The sequence below is a fragment of the Sceloporus undulatus genome, chromosome 3 (genome assembly GCF_019175285.1).
Source record: "Sceloporus undulatus isolate JIND9_A2432 ecotype Alabama chromosome 3, SceUnd_v1.1, whole genome shotgun sequence".
Classification (NCBI taxonomy): domain Eukaryota; kingdom Metazoa; phylum Chordata; class Lepidosauria; order Squamata; family Phrynosomatidae; genus Sceloporus; species Sceloporus undulatus.
Window position 1 is genome coordinate 77,632,213 of NC_056524.1, and position 22,621 is coordinate 77,654,833.

Below are 22,621 nucleotides of genomic sequence, written 5' to 3' on the forward strand. Positions count from 1 at the left end.
CCAATGTCCTCGAGCCTTTTTCTCCAGGTACTTCACGGTACCGAAAGCGGATGGGGGCATTAGGCCCATCCTGGACTTGAGACAATTGAATTTGTTCCTTGACTACCGTCGCTTTCGAATGGTAACCTTGGCTTCCATTCTGCCTCTGCTTCACCAGGGCCTGTGGTTTGCGACCGTCGACCTGAAGGACGCCTACTTCCACATCGGGATTCGAGAATCCCACTGGAGGTTCCTCGCCTTCGCTGTCGGCTCCACCTCGTACCATTACAACGTTCTTCCCTTCAGCTTGGCCACGGCTCCAAGGGTCTTCACAAAGTACATGGCACCGGTGGTGGCATACCTGCATCAAAAGGGCTTCATGGTCTTTCCCTACCTGGACGACTGGCTGTTTGCAGCCGAATCCCAACATGAGCTGCAGGAGGCAGTCTCATTCGCCCTGCACCTCTTAGACTCCCTCGGGCTGGTCGTCAACAGGGAAAAGTCCCACTTCACACCGACCAGGCAGGTCAAGTTCATCGGGGCCATCCTCGACTCCGAAAGTTGCTCAGCCTTCCTCCCTCCGGAACGGTTTCAGGCCCTGACAACTTCCCTCAGGCTGTGCATCTCCCACAGAAGGGTGAGAGCCAGAGACGTCCAAGTCGCCCTAGGCCACATGGCATCGACGACATTCGTCACCCCCTGGGCAAGACTTCATCTTCGGCCTCTCCAATCCTGGTTCCTTTCAGTCTTCTCTCCGGTAGAAGACCCCCTGTCCAAGTGGCTCACGGTACCAAGACCAATAGCCGCCTCCCTCAGATGGTGGTTGGACCGCCGCAACGTCTGCACCGGGATGCCTTTCCATCAGCCCCAGGCACAACTGACTCTGAAAACCGATGCATCTCTGGAGGGATGGGGCGCTCACCTGCTCGACTTGGTCGTCAAAGACAGGTGGTCCACACAAGACAAGCTCCTCCACATCAACGCTTTGGAGATGCTGGCAGTGGAAAAGGCATTGAGGGCGTTCAAGTTCGCCGTCACAGGGAAGGTGGTCTTCCTGAGGACGGACAATACCACCGTGATGTATTACATCAACAAGCAAGGTGGTACCAGGTCCAGGACCCTGCTCGACCTCACGCTCCGCATCTGGGACTGGTGCATCCAGAGACGCGTCCTCCTCCAGGCGATTCACCTTCCCGGGGAGGACAACGAGCTGGCAGATCGCCTCAGCAGATCTCCCTCGGTGTGCCACGAGTGGAGGCTCCATCCCGAGACGGTCAGCGACCTCTTTGACCGGTGGGGAACCCCCCGGATCGACCTCTTCGTGACCAGGTGGAACAGCCACTGTCCCCAGTTCTGCTCCAGGAAGCGAATGGACGGATCCCTTGGAGACGCATTCGCCTTCCTCTGGACGGAGGAGCTTCTCTACGCCTTCCCTCCGTTCCCTCTCATCATCAGGGTGGTGTCCAAAATGACAGTGGACCACTCGCATGCGATCCTGATCACCCCGTGGTGGCCGAGACAGCCCTGGCTTGCATCCCTTCTTCACTTCTCCAGGAGATGCTTCCTCTGCCTCGATCCCCGCCCAGACCTGCTGTCGATCCAGGACGGACAGATTCTCCACCCGGACATCGAGAGCCTGCCGCTGGTAGCCTGGAGGATACAGCCCTGACTGCTTTGCCGGAGTCGGTGAGGACGGTGATCCTGGCTGCAAGGAAACCTTCCACCCAGCGGTCCTATGCCCTGAAATGGAGGAGATTTGGCCTCTTCCTTGCCCGAAAGGGCTTGTCTCCTGCTCAGGTGTCCACTCCAGTGGTGCTGGAGTTTTTGATGGCGCTTTTGGATGAGGGGCTGTCCCTCACATCTATCAAATGCTACCTGTCTGCCATTTGTGCCAAATACCAGTTCGGGGGGAGGGTTTCCTTTTTCAGAGACCCCTTGGTGAAGGGGTTCCTTAAGGGATGTGCCAACCTGTATCCTCCTGTGTCGGTACCAACGCTGGCTTGAAGCTTGGAGACGGTACTGTCCGCCCTCCAATCCAAGCCCTTTGAACCGAAGGCCACAGCGGACTTGAGACTACTGACTTGGAAAACCGCTTTTCTTGTGGCCATTACCTCTGCCCGCCGTGCGGGCGAACTCTGTGCTTTACGGAGGGACCAGCCATTCCTGAGGTTCCACAAGGACAAGGTGGTCCTCCGCACTGACATTACTTTCCTGCCGAAGGTAGTGTCTGCTTTCCACATGTGCCAAGACATTGTGTTGCCTACTCTCGCATCCAGCCCAACTTCGGATGCGGAGCGATGCCTACACTCTCTTGATGTCAGGAGAGCACTGGCGTTTTATTTGGACAGAACTGCTGCCTCCAGTCGGTCCGAGAGACTTTTCCAATGCTACTCGGAACCGAAGAAAGGGTTGCCTGTGTCTGCGCAGAGGCTTTCCAAATGGGTGGCTGGTACCATCCACCTCTGCTATGAACTGTTGGGCAAACCTCTCCCTGGCAGGGTTCGGTCTCATTCCACAAGGGCAATGGCAGCATCCTCTGCATTCCTGTTGGGGATTCCTTTGGAGGATGTCTGCAAGGCTGCTATCTGGTCCCAACCTCTGACTTTTATCAAACATTATAGGTTGGACACCAGGGCCATCCGAGACGCAGCTTTCGGGAGGGCTGTGTTGGTTTCAGGGTTGCATTGATTGCACTACTGATGGTTTGTGTTTCAGTACTTCTGTACATATATACACTGTTTACATTCGGTTGAATGTTGATTTGCACAGTTCTACGGGACCGGTCTTACATGACCTCTGTTCCCTTCTCAGGTTTAGCAATGTTATTGCTATGTTTGCCTTTTCATGAACAACAAAGACTGACTCTTTTATGGTTCAAGGTGTTTATTGTTGTAATAAATATACCTTTGGTTCACCATAGCTTTGGTTTCAGGACACTCCCTCCGCCGCATACCTAAGCTTGTCAGTCTAAACCCATTTGTATGATTCTCAGAGACCACGAAGAAGAAGGACAGGTTGCTTACCTGTAACGGTATTTCTTCGAGTGGTCATCTGTGAATATATACAAATCCCACCCGTCCGTCCCCTCAGTGTCCTGCTCTCATTGGCTCTTTCCATCGCCTGCTTGGCGGAAAAATTGCGGAACTGGGGAAAAGAGCGGGAAGGTAGGGGCCTTATAACGGGTGGGCGGAGTTACCGCCAAAAAGTTTCTATATGTTGCAAAGTAAACTTTGCCCAGTGATTCCAGAAGGTTCTGAGCAGCACTGCGCAGGCGCAGTGAAACCCATTTGTATGTATTTGCAGATGACCACTCGAAGAAATACCGTTACAGGTAAGCAACCTGTTCTTCTATATGGTGAGATGAGCCTTGTTCTACTATCTCCAATTGCCCTCTGGTACCCAGTAAGTACTTATCTGGTGCCAATTTGTCTTATCTCACCAAATCTTCAATCACTTACCTGTCTGAGGCCTTCCTTATTTTTGCACTGATCCTGTGTGCACTTTATGACTGGCTGGTCCTGATGTAGGTCCAACCCTCTGCTTGTGATGAACAGATCTCTTTGGTACTTATTTACCTGCAAAACAGGCACCACTTCTTTTGATTCATATACTCACCAAGGAGAAAGAGGGGTCTTCACCAGTCACCTTACCTACCTGCCCCCTGTCACAGTGGAGCCATAATTCCTTAGTATAAGGACTGAGGTTCAGGCTATGTGTTGCAGCAAGGGCCCTGATCTGCTTCCTCAAACTGGTGTAAATTTTGTTGTTCTATTGCACATTAAAATATCATTGGCTGCTGCTACTGGAATCACACGATCCATATCACTCCATGCAGGTAGACTAGCATGACATCCTCTTCCCTGTTTAGAAGGCATCCACACCTGGGTACCAATAAAATGAAGAAGAATTCAGCTAACTCCTTTAGGATAATTGCATCTTTGGGGAATTCAGCTAACTGATTTAGGATAACTGCATCTATTAATTGAAGAATTTATTTGAAGTAATTTGAATAGGAAAATAGTTTGCCTGTGAAATTTTAAAATCTAGTAATTATTTCTAAATAATTCTAAATGATATATCTGAATTAGTAGATATAAGTTAGCATATGTAAGCAGTTATCATATGGAAATTTTGTTCAAATTTGTGTCCTTTTTTAATGGTGCAGGTGAGATATGTTGCTACAAAGGTGTAAAATGTTTTTACATAATTCCTTGTGAAATTCCATTTTATTAGTCATTGCTGTCATCATATTATGGATCAATTGAATTTCCTATTCAAATTACTCCAAATAAATTGTACTTCAGTGTTTTTATCATCAACTTACTCCTGTGCATTTCAAGACAGCAATTAACTAATGCTATTGTAAAAGTTTTTTGCTTGTTTATAAACATCCCATTTAAAGATAAGAGAGCAGGACAGACCATATTTTTGTTTAGTTGGCAATAGTGATAGCTAGGCTTAAGAGGCGTAAGTGTATATAGATTGCTGTATTGTCTACAGTATTCCAATGAGTGATTAAATAGAGTGGTTCTAATGCTTGTGAAATGCTACTGCTTTCTTTCAGATTCTACATGGATAATGTAAATGACCTTTCTTCTAATTATTGTATTTTAATGTAGTGTGTTTTCATGCTTAATCAATAATAGGTCAATACTCTGTAGTAGAACCAAGCATGGTTATTAGCTTTAGATTAAATCTATCTTTTCATTTGGCAACAGTTTTATCATTGTTAATATGTTGGCTAGCTAGCAGCGGATTAGCTCTAGACTTAGTCACTCCACTTAGTGGAGGTGACCCTGGACTATGAAAAGATATACTAGCAGAACACAGTATCTGGTAGATTCTACTAAGTTGGTAATATTTCATGTAGGATCCTGGCGGCTGACTTCATGTTTCTTTTCTGAGAGGATTTACACTAACTGAGTAGAGCTACTTGGCCATACAGAGGCAAATTAGCCCTCTGTAACTCAGAATAACTTGTCACCTAATGGTTTTCCATATAATTATATCCACCCTATTACTAGTATTTAGAAGAAGACTGTAACTTGGAAGAGCTAGCATGGAAGAAGGAGAATGAAGGGAATGCCATAATCATGCCAGGCTAATGTGATCTCTTTTTATATATATATAAAATCACCAGCTGGGTAGATGAAGGGAATGCTGTGGATATAGCATATCTTGATTTCAGTAACACCTTTGACAAGGTTCCCCATGATATTCTTGCAAACAAGGTAGTAAAATGTGTGCTACCCTTTGCGATTGTTAGGTGGATTTATAATTGGTTGACCGGCCAAACTCAAAGGGTGCTCAGCAATGGCTCCTCTTCATCTTGGAGAGAAGTGACTAGTGAGGTTCCACAGGGTTCTGTCCTGGATTTAGTGCTATTCAACATATTTATCAGTGACTTGGATGAAAGAATAGAGGACATGCTTATCAGATTTGCAGATGGCACCAAATTAGGAGGAGTAGCTAATACTCCAGAGAGGAACAAAATTCAAAATTACCTTAATAGATTAGAAAGCTGGACCAAAACTAACAAAATAAATAGGGAGAAATGTACCGCATTTAGGTAGAAAAAGTGAAATGCATAGATGTAGGATGGGGAACACCTGGCTTAACAAGACAACATGTGAGAAGGATCAAGGACTCCTAGTAGATGACAAGTTAAACATGAGTCAGTAGTGTGAGTTGGCAGCTAAAAAGGCCAATGTGATCTAGGCTGAATCAACAGAAGTATAGCATCTAGATCAAGGTGCCATACTATTCCAATTTGGTCAGGCCTCACCTGGAATAGTGTGTCCAGTTTTGGGCACCACAGTTCAAAAAGAATGTTGACAAACTGAAGCATGTCCAGAGGAGGATAACCAAAATGGTGAAGAGTCTGGAAACCATGCCTTATGAGGAAAGATTTAGGGAGCTGGGTATGTTTAGAATGGAGAAGAGATGATATGATAGCTCTGTTTAAGTATCTGAAAGGGTTTCATATTGAGGATAGAGCAATCTTATTTTCTGCTGCTGCAGAGACTGGGACGCGGAACAATGGATGCAAGCTGCAGGAAAAGAGATTCCGCCTCAACATTAGGAGAAACTACCTGACAGTGAGAGTAGTGGCGTTCCAGGCCGGGATGTCACCTGATACAGGGAGGATGGGGCTTTGGGGGCTGGGGCTCCAGGGGGCAGGGCAAAAAGGCCACACCCTCTTGCTCTCTGCCCAGCGCTGCCCAGCGCTGCTTGACTTGTGAGTAAAGCGATGCTGGGCATAGAAGTGGGAATACGCTGGGCCCTCTCCCTCCCTTGCACCGCTTTACTTGCGTGTAAAACAGTGCTCGGCAGGGAGGTGGGAGTGTGTTGGGCCGTCTTTCCCCATGCCATTTGCCATGGCGTGTCAGGGGGTTGGGCTGGATGGCCCTTGTTGTCTCTTCCAACTCTATGATTCTATGAACCAGATAAGATACTCAAGCATAGAGATGTGTGGTTAAATCTCAAAGTCAGGATCATTCATGCCATTCTGATGTCTGTTTGGATGTAAAAGCTAGACAGTGAAGAAAGCTGACAAAACTTATTTGAAATTTCGTGTTGAATGAGAGTACTATGAATACCATGGACTGAAAAAATGATTATTGAGTGAATCCAAGAGCAAATCAAGCTTGAACTCTCCCTGGAAGCCAAAATAACTAAACCGAAGCTATCATATTTTGGGCATATCCTGAAATAACATGACTCATTCCAAAACACTATAATGCTTGATAAAGTGGGAGACAGAAATAAAAGAGGAGGACCACACTACAGGCAGATAGAGTCAGTGAAGGAAACCACAGTCCTCAGTATGCAGGATCTGAAGAGGGCTGTTGATGACAGGATGTTCTGGAGGTTCCTCATTCATAAAGTCTCCATAAGACGATGACAACCTGATGCCAATTAGCAACAAAAGCATTACAATCCTACATTAAACATAAATAAATACAATCCTTCATTTATTTTCAATTTTTAAATTCACATCCATAATCTTTTCTAAAACACCCAATTGCAGTTATGAATAAAAACAAACTTTATCACAAAACTTCCAAAACATATTGATTCTGTAAATGGAACAATATAGGTTTAGCTAAAGTCTTGCATCCATGTACTTTTGTGTATCCCGCTTATATTTGTAATCCTATTTCTCTCAACCAATGTCATTTCAGTGTTAGATATGTATTTAATAATGGATTGTGCCAGTGTAGGAAATTTGGAATAATTAATTTTGGAGCTGTAAGTGCTATATAATTTAAATTGGATGTCTTATGAGCTAGAACAGTAAAAGAATCTCAAAGATGCTAAAACAGTAGTTGTTTGGCAGAAGTCTCTTCTAATCCTTGTTTCACTCTCCATGAAGTAGTACTCAGTATACAACCATTTGTGTAATTATCTATTCAGCTTGTGTCACTCTGGCCATGCAGTTGTATCATGATCAGTTGGTAACAAGCGGCTACATCTAAGATGTGGACTCAGATTTGAAGTATAAAGATTATCCAGATATATTTGTGAGCATTAATAGGCTAAATACCTAAATAAAATGTGATATATTGTTGATGGCCCCTTCATTTAAGTTCACAATAAATACAATGGGTACATTAACCAGCCAGCTGTTCTCCACTAAACTTTTCAGTGTAAAGTATTGCAAAAGGGCTGAATATCATGTTCCAATTTATTATTTAACCTAGCATATCATTCATAATATGTTGACATGTCTGGTCATTAAACCTAACTTTAATATATTTATTGTCACTGCTCACTGTAGAAAAAAAATTATATATTTAATAACATTATCTAGAAAGCACAGTTTCCTGAATATTTCTGTTAAGGGTGTATGCTAAAATCCTCAGGCCAGTGTGGAGTAGTGGTTTGAGCATTGACGTAGGACACTGGAAGAGTAGGGTTCAAATCCCTGCTCAGCTTTGAAAACTTTCTGAGTAACCATGGGCAAGTAACTTTCTCTCAGTCTCAGAGGAAGGCAAAGGCCCTCTGAACAAATCTTCCCAAGAAAGCTCTGTGATACATTTGCCTTAGGATCGCCATAAGTCAGAAATGAGTTGAAGGTGTGCAACAACATCAATAACAAATATATGAAAATATGACTTCATTTTATTTTCAGGAAATGATTATCATCTCTCTGTATTCCTTATAATCTCTCTCACATGGTTGTTCAATGTTAAGTGTAATCAGAAATATCTTTGATTTCAAACTAATTTCCTGGAGCTTCAGACATGTTCTTCAATACAGTGTTATCACGATTCTGTTTTTGTGTGTTTGGCAATGGTCCCTAGGGTGGCATATTTTATTTTACATATAGAGTGTAATACAGAGAAAGGTTCCCACCCAAGTTTATTTGACTTTGGTTTAGTAATATCCTTTTATTTTTCTGATTTTTATGTGTTCTAATTTCCAGACATTCTGAAATGCATATTGGTGTTGACATCACAGATTAGCAATAATTCTAGCTGTACTTATGGAATCATGTGTCACAATTGGCCTTAGAAATAGGTGACGACCTCCAATATTGTAGCAAAAAACACATCTGGATGCACATTTAGATGTGTGACAGTTACACTACTATATACGTTTATATTTGCAAATCTCTCTTGCTGGGAGACAGCAGCTTTTACACTAGAAGTACCACAGACCTATCAACATTGCTTGTACTGCTTAACCCAACATACAATGAATGCTGGATAAATACTTAGTGCCCACTGAAGTGGAAATGAATGGTTTGCAAATGGAAGCTGTGACATTTGAGTTCATTACATATTCTCTTTGGATTTCTGTATTTAGTGTTCTTAAAATCTGGATAGAAAAACAAGAAGGCAAATGTACCATGAAAAGTAGCCATCAATGAAGATGCAAATGTTATTATGGGGACATTCACACTGTGGAAATAAACTGGTTTGGTACTGGTTTTGTAAGATGGAGACAGAGATTCTTAAAGATTCCCAGCTACACTGCTTCATAACACACTTGAATGATGGGTCTTGCAACACTTTTTCCTTTATTGAGACAGGGCACATGTACTCACACATATATATTAAAGGCAGAACAATGGGGCAAGGTGAAAAAAGAGCTTTAAGCTTTCAGAACCACAGAGAATAACCGGAAGCTGTGTTATTAGTAAAAATAAGTTAGTTAAAAATAGGACATTAACATGGACAAACAGTCAGACTGAAACCAGGCTTGTGGGTGGTGAAAAGCACCTAAAACTACACTTGAACATTGGGAGGGGGAGCGACTATGAGGCTGAACTTTAGTCACTTACAGCCTCATTAAGCTTCATTATAATATTAACTTACATGCCCTGGGAGGCATAAGTAGAGCTTTTAATGACCATGTAATGTATGTGAAGGGTTGGGGAACATATCAAGGGGAAACATGTAATAGGTGGAGTGGAAAGTTATACTAGATGAGCAGTGCCAAACAAGCTAATTGATCCACCTGTATATGCTATGAAGTAAGCTAAACCTTAAAAGTGCCTGCGAAATTCTGATCTGGGTCCCAAATCTTTTGGCATCCGCTTGGCCAAGTGTCTTCTGTTTTCTGTCTTTTGTCTGAAAATAAGCTTGGAACTTCAAACCAAGAAATGATTGTCTGGATTCTGTTCTGTTCCAGTTTGTGACTGTGGGCTAGGACAAAGTTCTACAGTTCATTTCCATTATGTTCACACTTGTCCTGACTGCAATCAATGCCCAGTTAAACCAGTTTATTTGGCACCAGACCCCTTAGTGGTTCTTTTTTTTAAGAGCTGCAATAATCTGCATCTTCGGTAGTGTGAGTACACTACCGACTTGATTCAGATTGTGCTGCATGATTCCTGGAAATGGAGGCACCTCCATTTTAAATTGATATGGTGGCAAATGTGAATGGCAACAGTGTTAAAATGGCATGGAGAGATTCAATCACAGTAAACGTAGTGAGAACATTGAACCGATTCTGAATCAGTTCTGGATTGGTGAGGAGATGCGAATCTCTTCGTTCAAAAAAGTGTGAATGACCCCTTGATGTGCCATAAATCCTGAAAAATATAGGTTGAATCCATATTTAACTGTGTGCACCTGAGCTGGTGGAAGTGGACTTCTTTATCTGTTGTGTTAATGTATATTTAAGGTAAAAATATTCAGATGTGACAATGTCTGCAGAAGTCTAAACTGGCTACAGTTGAAGGTCAGAAGCCAGAGCTGCAGATGGATGTTCAAGGTCAACTGAACATGACTAAATGTAAATATGATATGTTTTCAGTCTGAACAGGGATTGGTTTTTGTACAAGCAACTTGTACAAAAGGAGGCTGGACTTAGTCACATCATGGGAATATTGTATATAAGAAAACAAATGTTGTTCTGGTGAATTGTGGGAGTCTAAAAGTCTGGGAGTTTTGGAGTCTGAGAGTTGAAGATAGTGTGGTGTTACAGTAAGAGTTTTTGTATAGTAGTGACTAGCTTGTGTTATTTAGAAACAAGTAATAAATCCCTCTAAGGAGTGAACCTGCTGGACTGTGATTCTTTAATTAAGCAGCTGTTTCACTAGACATTGTTCCAGCAAGCTGAAAAGGCAGTTTGGAGTTTCGCTTTGTTCCTGAGTAGGAGAGGAGCCGGCATCTTCATCCAGTTGGCACCAGACCGGGACCACTGGCAAGGTTTATCATCCAAAATATCAACATGCTGCTCCCCCACAGTATCCCCTCTATGCCCTGAAAATGTTACACAAAGGCTGACCCCACTGAATAGATAAGGTGTGATGTGGAGTCACAAATTGTTCATAAAAGCTAGAAGAAGCATCTTCAATGAATGGAGTCTTCCATTAATGAAAAGAAGATCGTGGCTCTAACTCACTGTGTGCATAAAACATGCACAAGCATACTAGTACTACTACATGTGGTGTAGATAAAGGCTGGCAATCTAAAAGAATATTCCTATTGTTACCATTCATTAAAGGTGAAAAAAGCTGCTAAAATTTCTGTGTACAGTGAGTTTGCTACTGAAATATTGAATGTATTTAAACTATATATCTTTTAATTTGAATATTTTCTGTGCTCGGTTGTCTTGTGTGAATGATAAGAGATGCTTATAATCTAATTCAGGGGAAATATATTTATGAGCCAGGAATAAGTGAGTGAGTTTTATTACTTGTATAACTGACAAATGTGGGACATTTTTGTGGAAGATAGCCAGTGGGGATAATAACTTGGTGACAAAACAGAAAAGAGGTAATAAGTCATAAATTAGGAGGTCATTAATCTTGCCTTGATGAAAGAACAAGCTAATTTATTTCAGAGAAGTTTGAACCTGAGGTGCAATCTATAATCTATTTGATAGCTTGGTAATTTTCGAGGCACATAATGTAATGTTGTGTTATTCTTTATCTTGAAGATGAGCTTTTTAAAAGGCATGAGGGTCTTAACAACAGAAATAGAAGTCCAGAAATTGTAGTACTTGTGTGTTTGCTACTAACACAACTGAAAACAATTTTATAACAGGAGAACCAAATTATCAGTTACAAGTTACAACCAATTTAACTGGGTATTAGTTACTGTATTTCCCAATAAAGTAGTGGATAAGAAAAAAGAGTTATCCAAATTTTTGAAGGAAGTACATTTATCTTTTTTGTGTTGTCTCAGAAGTCTCATTGCATTCAGTGAGACTTGCTCCATGTAAGTGCTTTTGAGCCCTAGTCATTCTCCAGCTGCTTAAACCTTCATTATGTCACAGCCCTCCTATAGCTCAATAGGTAGACTTGAGAAGCTGAAGGCTACAGTAGATAAGGAGGGGAGATTCATGTATGGCAATATATACTTTTTTTAAAAAAAGTTAAAAGCAGTTGCAGAGGTTATCAGAACATACTGGGCCCATGGTGTTAGAGAAGGTAGGGCTGGCTTTCCTGCTCTAATTTTCCTAATCTAAAAATAACATCACTATTACCTGTTCCATGGGCACAAATACAATTTGATATGTAAATATTTTTCATTGTAGATCAAATAGTTTCTTCAGAGGTAAACATGAAAATTACATGGAGTAAAAGGTTTTTTTTTAAAAAAACCAAACACCACTATCCACAGTCCTCCCACCCCCACTGCTGCTTTTTGTTTTAAAAAAGATCTGCAGATCTTGTTCATTTCTGGTTGCCCTCAACAATCTAGTTTGAGTCTGGAGTCAGAGATTTATAGAGGCCATTCTGCCTATTTAATGTGTTCTTGAAATCTTCCACCCTCCCCTTCATTTTAGCAAAATAAGGAGAATTGCTACTTCTGAAAACTTTCACGAGCAGCTCCTTTATAATTATCCTTTACAATGAGGTTTTCCAAGTCTTGTTTTGACCCCACTCCCTTAACTAGAAGTGGGTGTCTCATCTCTTCCTGTGTCATTTTAGGGACTGGGTGGCAATACTTTACTAACATTTATTTAAAGGGTTCTCTGTAAGGTTTATGAAAGGGAGATAATTAACTTGTAAAATCCAAATCTTCCATCTTCCAGCTATGCCACTTCATTTGCCACAACCTTAGAATTGCTTCTGTTGCAGATGATATGATAAGCCAGAAGTCTTGGTGTGTGTTGTCAGTTGCGTAAACATCTTTATAAGGTTTGCAAAGACCTGTTCTAAAAAGGAATGCATTCCCCCAAAGGATATCATGGTATTAGCTCTAGTGTAGAACTGACAGCTTAATAATTGTATAAACAAAAATACTGGGGACAGGGAAGGCAGTAGCAAAAGCCTGTTAGCTATTTTTCTGAATTCTAATTGCCTCTGTTTAAAAGTTGAGAAATCAAATGCATTCATTTATTCTGTATACATAATCCTAAAAAAAATACTTCATGGTAATTTTCCTTCCACAGAAGATGATGCTGTTGAAGTTCCTATGATGTTTAAACCACAGTATCCTGGCCGATATCCTTGCCATATTCTTCTGCAGTCCAGATATGACATCCGGCTCTTTACAGTAGAGTGTGTGGTGAATACAGATACTGCTGAAGCTGAGCTAGAATTTGTAACTCCAGCATATCATGCAGTGACTCAAGACATTCCAGTAGTATGTCCATTTTGCTTCATGAAACTTACATAACATAGTTACTACTGGGCTTAAAATGCTGTTTTGACAAAAACATAATATATTTCTATAGGCAGAAGAAAAAGGGGTGGGTGCGTGTGGGAGCTTTTTCTGCATTTAGTTAATATTACTATAAAGGCCTTTTAAAACTGTTTGTTGTGAATACACAATTACAAAATTAAAAATTATAGAAGAAACTTTTTAGCCTACAGTACAATTCAAAAGCATAGATATAATAGTCTGGATCAGTATGCAAAGTGATTTTATAACACCTTTGAAATTGAGAGAAAGAGATGGGTAGCAGAAATAAGCTTTACAAACTGGTTGTTTCGTACGTACTCCGTACGTACTAGGGTTGCCTGGGGGTGTCTCTTTTAGATGCCCCCAACCCTAGTACGTACAGAGTACGTACAAAATGGCGGCACCCTGTCCACATGGGCGCCGCCATTATGACATGATGGCCACGATTGGAGGCGGTGCAGCTGTGATGTCCTGGCGCCCTTTCTGCAGCACTGGAAGGAGCGCCATTTTGGAGCTCCTTCCTGGGCTTGTGTTGCTGGCACAGCCTTTACACGGCTGCGCCAGCAACACAAAGGAGAAAGGGGCCAAGGACACCCATTTCCAGGCCCCACGGCCTGGAAAAGTGGCAGATTGGGGCCTCAGGGCTGCCGCTGTGGCAGCTGAGGCCCCGATCTGTCGGGGAAAGGGGCAGGTACAGGCCGCCCCAAAGGGACAGTCTGTAAACCACCAAAGGTTCAAAACACATTACAGAAATAATCCAGTTTGAGACTGCTCCGACTGCCCTGGCTAAATACTAGGGAATTCTGTGAATTGTAGCCTTGTGAGACATTTAGCCTTCTCTTTCATAGAACCCTGCTGCCACAATAAACTACAATCCCAGAGTTTCCTAGCAGTAGGCCAGCACAGTTAAAGAGGTCTCAAACTGGATTATTTCTGGAGTGTGTTTTGAACCATAGATTTAAGACTACTTCATCAAATGCACCTGATGAGTATTTTAAAAAATCCCCAAAGCAAACGTTGGTTTAGCCATCTTATATAAGGGACACCATTTACTATGCCATGGTATATAGTGGGACTTGAGCATGGGATATGGGTCTGAAGCTAAACCACAGTGGGTACCAAGGGCCCACTGAAATACACTTCCTATACATTTTACCTTGGGATATGAGAATCTCTCAGTGTTTGATTTTGTTAAATTTCTCTGAGTCATACTTGCATTTCCTCCTCCTCTTTGTAAATCTAGCATGGCATCATAATTTGATTTGCAAGACATTGTGTTTTTTCCCCCATAGTAAAATTTGTGCAGTTTTAAAAACTCATTTTCCTAATTATACATTCATTTATATAATTATCTAGTTTACCCTCAAATGTTTCCCCATTTGAGTAAAATATGTTGCCGAATATCTTTTTTTGATTATGTAAAATTCAGCTTTCCAAATACAAAATAGGTCCATTGTTTTAGGTGTATGTTATTTCTCAGAAGTCTTGTAACCCTTGTAAACATGTAAATGCTAAAGGCAAATTGTACGTATTCTTGGAACAGATCTTGTGATGAGCAGAAATATTGTGTTTTGTCAAAGAGAGTCAAGCCCAACAAAATTGTCTCTAGCCTTTCTTTTTAAAACCATATGTTTATTATAGGGCCTTTAGTTTAACCTAACTAAAGTTTAGTGGTTAAGATGTCAGTGCTGACAATCAGAAGATCAGAAGGTTGGCAGTTTAAGGCCTGAGTGTTGCATGATGAGGTGAGTTCCTGTCACTAGTCCCATCTTCTGCCAACCTAGCAGTTCGAAAGCATGCAAATGTGAGTAGATAAATAGATACCACTTCGGTAGGAAGGTAAACAGTGTTTGGTGCAGTCATGCTGGCCACATGCCACCAGAATACTCCTTGTACAACACTGGCTCTTTGGCTTAGTCATGGAGATGAGAACCACCCCCTACATTTGGTTACGACTAGAAATTCATGTCAAGGAACTATCTTTACCTTTTTTTTTAGTTTAACATCTCAGTCTTCATATACTGTTGTCATCAAGAGGTATTTCTTATTGCAGAGTTATAGAACTATGATTCCACTTTAACTGACATGGCTCCAGCCTACGGAATCCTGAGATATATAGCTTGGTGAGGCACTAGATTTCTCTGGCAGAGAATTGTAAATAGTCCTCCCTAAACTACAAATCCCAGGAACCCATAGCATGCAACTATGACAGTCAAAATGGAATCATAGCATGATAACGGTGCAGTATTAAAGGGCCCCAGGTTTACGCATGTCTGTCTATATTTGCTCAAACCCATCCCATTCCACACTTGTTTCTTCCTTCCCTCTTTTTGTTGTCTTCCTTGTTGATTTTAGGCTGGTAAAGTTCTTTCAAAGCATGGTCCTTTTGTTTGTTGATTAACAAATCAACAAAATATCAGTTTTTTTTAAAAAATGGTAAAGTATGAGTACACTCATGTTGCATTAAAATATGTGTTTCTTTTGCTAACTAATTAGTGTGCAGAGTTTTTTAAAGGAGAAAGTTGTGCATTTAGAAATTTCATTCAGATGCTTGGCTTTTTTGTTTTCTGTTTTGTTTCAGACTAACATGAGTCAACAATATTGGAAACTTGAAGCTATTATAAAGGGATGCAGTTTTTATGGGCCCTCTCTTATATATGTAGCCCCAGGTGAAACAACTCCTTACACTCTCATGTATAAGCCAACTGCAGAAGGTGAAACCAAGGTAAGAGCACAAAGTGTCATGTTTTGTGATTGAGAATAGCTTTCATACAAGAATGAATTATAGGTCTAGTGTGACTTCCATAAGCTGTATTACACACCAGTATCCTTAAACATACACACCATATAGAACTGACATTGTAAACCATCTTGTGGTGATTTCAAAACAGAGGCAGCCATAGTTTGTTGTGGGATATTGTATACAGTACATTTTGGGCCCCTTCCAAGTTAGTCTGGTTATATGGTCAGAAATCAAGAAACCTAGGAAGGCAACTGGGTTATGGGTTCTTCATGGAGCTGATATGTCCTGAGGCCCTTGGCTTCATTGAGAAGAAAAATAAACTTATTACAGAGCTCAGTGAAGCCATCACCAAAGATTCTGTCAAGATCAAAGCTAATATCTGGATGGTTTTCGAGCTCCAGAATTTAAGCCTGGCACATATGAACTAAAAAGATTGAAGTGATCTGATGGAAAGTCCATTTTTCTTACCAGTGAATAACTACAAAGACAGTCCAAACTTCAGGACTGGAGGGAAATTCTTCCAGATCAGAATAATGTTTCCATACAGTCTTGAACTGCAGAACCTGTATTTCTGCAAGGAAGGAACTATGGGATGGAGCACCACTACCAGCACATCCATTGTTGCTGTCACCACCCACAATAACACCAGCAGTGCTAGCTGGATAAGAGAGAGAGGCAGACAGGGAACAGTGCCTTCGTTGCTGCTGCTGTCATCACAGCCCATGAAAACTCCCACAACCCGAGCTGAGGACGGGAGGGAAGGGCAGGGAGTGAGAAAGGCAGGACAGGGCATCACCAGTGCAGTGAGGAAGCAAAGGTGAACCTCCTTGCAAGAACCTCTCATCAAATAAACCCTATGACAACCAAAAATGAAAATTAAGGCAGGAATTGAACACAGAGAACAACAACAACAACAAAAAAGGAGTCACAGGAAAATCACAAATAGACAGTTGACCCAAGGCGCAGAAGAATTCAAAAGATGGAAAGTCAAGCAGCAGACATGTTAAAACAAATAGTATTTGAAGCAGAACCACGCATATTGTAGGGCTGTGGAATGCAAGAAGCATGAGTCAAGGAAAGCTAGACATAGTTAAAAAGGAAATGGAACACATAAATATAGTAATACTAAGGTTGTTAGCCAAAATGGACAGGAATTGGTAATTTTGATTCATATAACTACACAGTGTCCTACATAGGAAATGAAAAGAAATGAAGAAATGGCATCGTTTTCAAAAGCAATCAAAGTATACCATGCAAAATTGGACTGAATCATGGTAATAAGACTTCAGGTGAAACCTATAAATATTATCGTATTTCAAGTATATGCATCAACACAGATTGAAAAGCAGAAGCAGAAATTGAAAGGTTCTGTGATTGAGTCCAAGATGAAATTGACAATACAGCAAACAGAATTTCTTGATAATGCTAAAATAGGAAGCAAAGATGATTCAAAAACTGTAAGATGATTCTGAATACCACCAGGAAATTCTGTGAGGCAAACAATCTATTCATCATAAATACTTTATTCATACAATCAGAGAGGAAACAATATACATGGACATCACCAAATGGCCAATAGAAAATTCAGATAGACTATATACTTGGAAGCAGACGATGGAGAAGCTCTATTCTTGTGGCTAAAACTAGATCAGATGCTGATTGTGGAACAGATCATGAACTACTTATATCAAAGATTAGAATAAAGCTGAAGAAGAACACAAAATCAATCATCATGCCAAAATATGATCTGAAGAATTTACAGAATTTACAGATAATATACAGAACAGATTTGCTCTATCAAGCATAATTGACTGGGAACCAGAAGGGCAATAGTCAGACATCAGGGACATAATCAAGGACAAATGCAGAAAGACACTCTGTCTAAAAAGAAAGAGAAGAAATTATGGATAAGAGAAGAAATTCTTCAAGGAGTAAAGGAAAGAAGAGAAGCAAAAGAAAAGGGAGAAAGGAACCAAACCAGAAATCTGAATGTAACTGTTCAAATATTTAGTGCACAAAGATAAAAAAATTATAGAATCAAAAATGTACTGTAATAATCAATGTAGAGAAGTGGAAGACAACAACTAAAAAGGAAAAACATAAGACCTCTTCCAAAAATCCATGAACTCAAAGGAAAATTCAGACCAAGAGTAGGAATGCTCTACATTCAAAGAGAGACATACTACATGGTCAAGATGAAATAAAAAGATGATGGAAGCAGTATGAAATGAATGTCACAGTGGAAACAATCAATATACATCTCCATCCACAAAAAAGAAGATACAAAATATGCAGCAATGATAGGACCATAGCATTAATTCCCCACACAAGCAAAATTATGCTTAAAATTCTGCAGGTCAGAATACCAAATTCAAGAAGGATTCAGGAAAGGAAGAGGCTTGCATTGCAAACATACAATGAGACTACATTGCAAACATACAATGGCTTATAGAGTATAACAAGGAATTCCAGGGAAAAAATCAGCATGTGTTTAATAGACTATAGCAAATCATTTGACTGCATAAATCATGAAAAGTTATGTTTGGCTCTTAAAGACATTGGAGTGCCACTACATTTGATAGTCCTAATGAGAAATCTGTATTTAGGACAAAAGTCTAGGGTTAGAATCAAATGTGGAGAAACAGACTGTTGAGAAAGGGGCCAGGCAAGACTGCATTTTATCAGCCTATCTGTTCAACTTGTATGCAGAAAATATCACATGACATGAAGGCTTAGAATTGGTAGATGGAAGTGAAGATAGAAGGAAGGAACATCAACAATCTAAGATATGTGGATGATACCATACTACTAGCAGAAAGCATCATAGACTTGGATCAGTTGCTAAAGAAAGTCAAAGAAGAAAGCTCAAAGGCAATAATGTTAAATATAAAGAAAACAAAAATAATGACCATGGAGGATTTACATAATTTAACCTAGATAACGAGGAAATCAAAATAGTTGAAGAATTCCTATACTTTGGATCAAACATGATCAAGACAGAGACTGCAGTCAAGAAATGAGAAGAAGATTAAGAATGGGAAGGGCATCTATGAAAGAACTAGAATATAAAGTCACAATTGTCCAAGCCATTGTATTCCACATCACAATGTATGAATGTGAGAGCTGGGCAGTGAAGAAAGCAGATAGGAAGGAAATCAACTCATTTGAGATGTGATGCTGGAGAAGAGTGTTGAGGATACCGTGGACAGCCAAAAAGACAAACAGATGGGTCCTAGAACAGATCAAATGTGAACTCTTCCTGGAAGCCAAGATGACTAACTAAATTGACGCTGTCCTACTTTGGCCACTTCATGGGAAGGATAATGGGAAAAGATAATGATACTAGAGAAGATAGGAGGCAGTAGAAAGAGAGGAAGACTATATACCAGCTGGAAAGACTCAATCAGGGAGGTCAGAGGCCTGAACCTGCAGGACCTGAGCAGAGAGGCTGAGAATATGGAAACATGGAGATGTCTGATTCACCATGAGTTGAAGCTGACTTGAAGGCATCTAACAACAACAAAAGGAAGGGAACAGTTAATAAGGGAAACCAATGTAGTAAATTGGCTTTGGTTTTAAAAGCCACATCCTGCTGTCAAATTATGGTATGACTTTCTCTGGCGCGTTACAGACGGGCCTAAGAGGCACTGTCCTTGCGCCGCGATTACGCGTGAGGGGCGGTGCTTCCGGACGCGCCTTGCCCCTCGCGCGTAACCGATATGTCAAGATAGTTGCGCCCTATACACGTCCCAACCCGGAAGAGACATCGCGAGTGCGCGCTTTGGCACTTGCGACATCTCTTCCGGGTTGCCGGAAGGAGCGCGATTTTCGCGCTCCTTTTTTGCAGCGAGGAGGAGTCGCGCGGTTTGGCTGCTGCGGCTCCTCCATGCTGCAACCGGCAGCGGCCTGAGACCGCCCCTTTTGGGCAGTCTGTAACAGGCCTCTGTCAACCTTTTCCTCTCTTTCTAGAGGTGCCATAAGGATTATCCTTTTTCCTGTCCTTCCTAATGCTGCATTCATGTACATATTTACCTAGGAATAAGCCCTATTGAACTCAGTGGGACAAACATACATAGAACTGCTCTCTACATTCCTGCCCCTGTCTCTCCCCATTCAATATGCAATAAAACCTGTGTTAACTTGTTTGGAGGAAGAAGGTCCTAAGAACTGGAACAGAACAAAAAAGGGCAAAGAAAAGAAGAAAAAACTGAAGTATGAGGAGGAAAACAGGAAGGGATGGTGGGGGCTGCCTCCTCCTCTTCTCCCCACGGTTGCCAGGCAACCACGGGGAGAAGGAGACAGGACTACAAGCCCCAGAGGCCTTTGCGGCCAGAAGTCCCACCCCTTCTCCTCTGGTGGCCTCCCTAATTGGTTGGGAGGCTGGGAAGGGGTGGGACTTCCGGCCACAAAGCCTTCTGGGGCTTGTATGCAGCCGAAAATCCTGCCCCTTCCTGGCCTCCCAACCTATCAGGGGGGCCACGGGCGGGACTTTCATCCCCAATGGGGGCCGCGTCCCAACAAAGGTTGGGAACCGCTGACTTAGATGGTTTTCATTGTACTAAATTCTGTCATGAAATATCTGGCATTTATTATAAATTTATAGATTTAAAACTAGATGTATAAATCTCACTAACACAATGTACTACTTACAACTAATGGGAAGATTGTGATCATGATGGTATTTACCCACAGAAATGCTAGCATTTAAAGGGCAAGGGTTTGGGGCAGGCATCTGAAAAGCATTTTAAAGAAAAGGAGTGGAGGATGGGGCAATTAGTTTTTAGCACTCCTTACAGTCTGGAATTGCCAGCCAAGATTTATTCTTGTTTATGATTTTCCATTTTTTTTTGCATAGTATATATTGCAGTGTATGAATTGTCTTCTATATTGATAGTATTTTTCAAATAGCACAAATGTATTAATGTTTCCACTTTTTTGTTTTATATTTTTAGTTTTAACGTTGCTCTTCTTCCAAGGAACTAATTACAGTGTGCATAATGTGTTGTGTAATAGTTGTCACCATCCAGCCTGTATAAAGTTGGTGTTGCATTGTACCATCTTTATTGCTAAAAAATCTGGTTTAATTCCTTAAATGAAAGCTGAGACAGATTTTCCTGTGGCATAGTACTATAAGCTTTTTCAAGCCTTTTCTTGGTCTTTTAAAAATTGTTTTCACCCAGGTAATGAATTTTCACTTCTTTTGTTTTTCATAGGGGAAGCTTATTTTACAAAATAAAGCAGATGGCACGGATCATGTTTTTCTACTGAAAGGGATTGCAACAAAACCATTGGCTTTGGATCATATAAAGATAGAATGCCAAGTTAGACAGATTACAGAGAAGGTCATAATGGTGCCCAATTTTACCAAGAATGAATTGAAATACAAGGTAAAACTGTAGAAGTTTGAATGCAGGGCTGAGTGAGAAAGTGTAATTAGTTCACAGAATAAGAGTTGCCCTACCTCTTCCTCCTCTTCCTTCTTCATAAAAGTTCTTGTTAGCCTGCAGATTCAGAATAGGAAATAGTACTTGGAATCATCTTTTGTCACTTCATTTGATGACTTCATTTTTTAAAATGGAAATACTTGCTATTGCAGAATCTACTAAAAACGAGAGAGACTGGTTGTTTTTTAAAAATATTTTTAATTTTTAAAATTATTATCAATCTCATAAATCATAGCATATTTTCCTGACAAAGCAAGACTTACACGTTACATATTTTCATATCAGGTCCTTAAAACTTTCCTATTCCCTTTGTATCTTCTGTAACTGTGAGTTTCCATATTCCTACTTTTGAACTTCTCCATTCTTTACTTTATATTTTGGCTTCATATTTCTGTTACTTACATCTACATATATACAGTTCATAAGTCACCTTTTTCACAGTTCCACCTCATCACAAACATTGGACCCCACTCTTCCTGCAAATATTTTATCAGTGGTTCTCAATCTTTTAAAAACTCATTTAGTGATTTCTTCCATAGCAGTTTCCATATCCAATCTTGTATTTCAGGATTTTCTTTCTTTTTCCATTTTGCTGCATATATGACTCTAGCTGCAGTGGTCATATAAAAAGGAGTTTCCTATATGTTTGCTCTAAAGGTCCATCTGACCTTCAATATTTAATATCTTCATTACATGTTTGTGCATCATATTCCAAAATTCTTTTGCTTTGTGACATTTCCGCCTTATATGATAAAAGGTTCCGATTTCTTTTTCACATTTCCATTATTATTATTATTATTATTATTATTATTATTATTATGCATTTTTAAACATTTTTGCCAATTTGTATGGGGTAAGGTACCATCTCTGTAACATCTTATAGATTTTTTAATTTCAAATCATAGTTTAATGTATATTTTAGTCCCTTGTTCCACATTTTCCCCATTGTTGTAAATTTATATTATATCCTGGGTCTTGTGAACATTTATGTACAGCACTGTGCAAATCTACAGCACTATATAAATAATAATAATAATAACAATAACAACAACAACAATAATTTTATCATGCAAGATTTTATCACCTCATCCTCCAGTTCATATTTCAAAAGTAATTTATAGAATATGGCAATCTGGTGATTATTTTCTGCATTAATTATTTTTTCAAATTTCACATTTCCATCTCCAGTTCCATACAGTCTCATATCGACTCCAAATCCCTCCTCCCCTCACCATTCCCTTCTCCTTTTGTGTCTATTATCCCCTCTGTTGTAAGCTGCCCAGATCCCTAGTGATTGGGCGACATATAAATAAATCCTATTATTATTATTATTATTATTATTATTATTATTATTATTATTATTATTA

The 22,621-nt window shown here is 40.5% G+C and overlaps 1 protein-coding gene across 1 annotated transcript in view; it reads left to right on the forward strand.

The window, feature by feature from the left end:
* CFAP47 (cilia and flagella associated protein 47) overlaps positions 1-22,621 on the forward strand; it is a 350,299-nt gene that overhangs the window by 155,663 nt on the left and 172,015 nt on the right. The window contains exons 46-48 of the mRNA XM_042458393.1: positions 12,835-13,028; positions 15,649-15,792; positions 21,024-21,197. Of these exons, the coding sequence (XP_042314327.1) occupies positions 12,835-13,028; positions 15,649-15,792; positions 21,024-21,197 (512 nt within the window). The remainder of the gene's footprint in view (positions 1-12,834; positions 13,029-15,648; positions 15,793-21,023; positions 21,198-22,621) is intronic.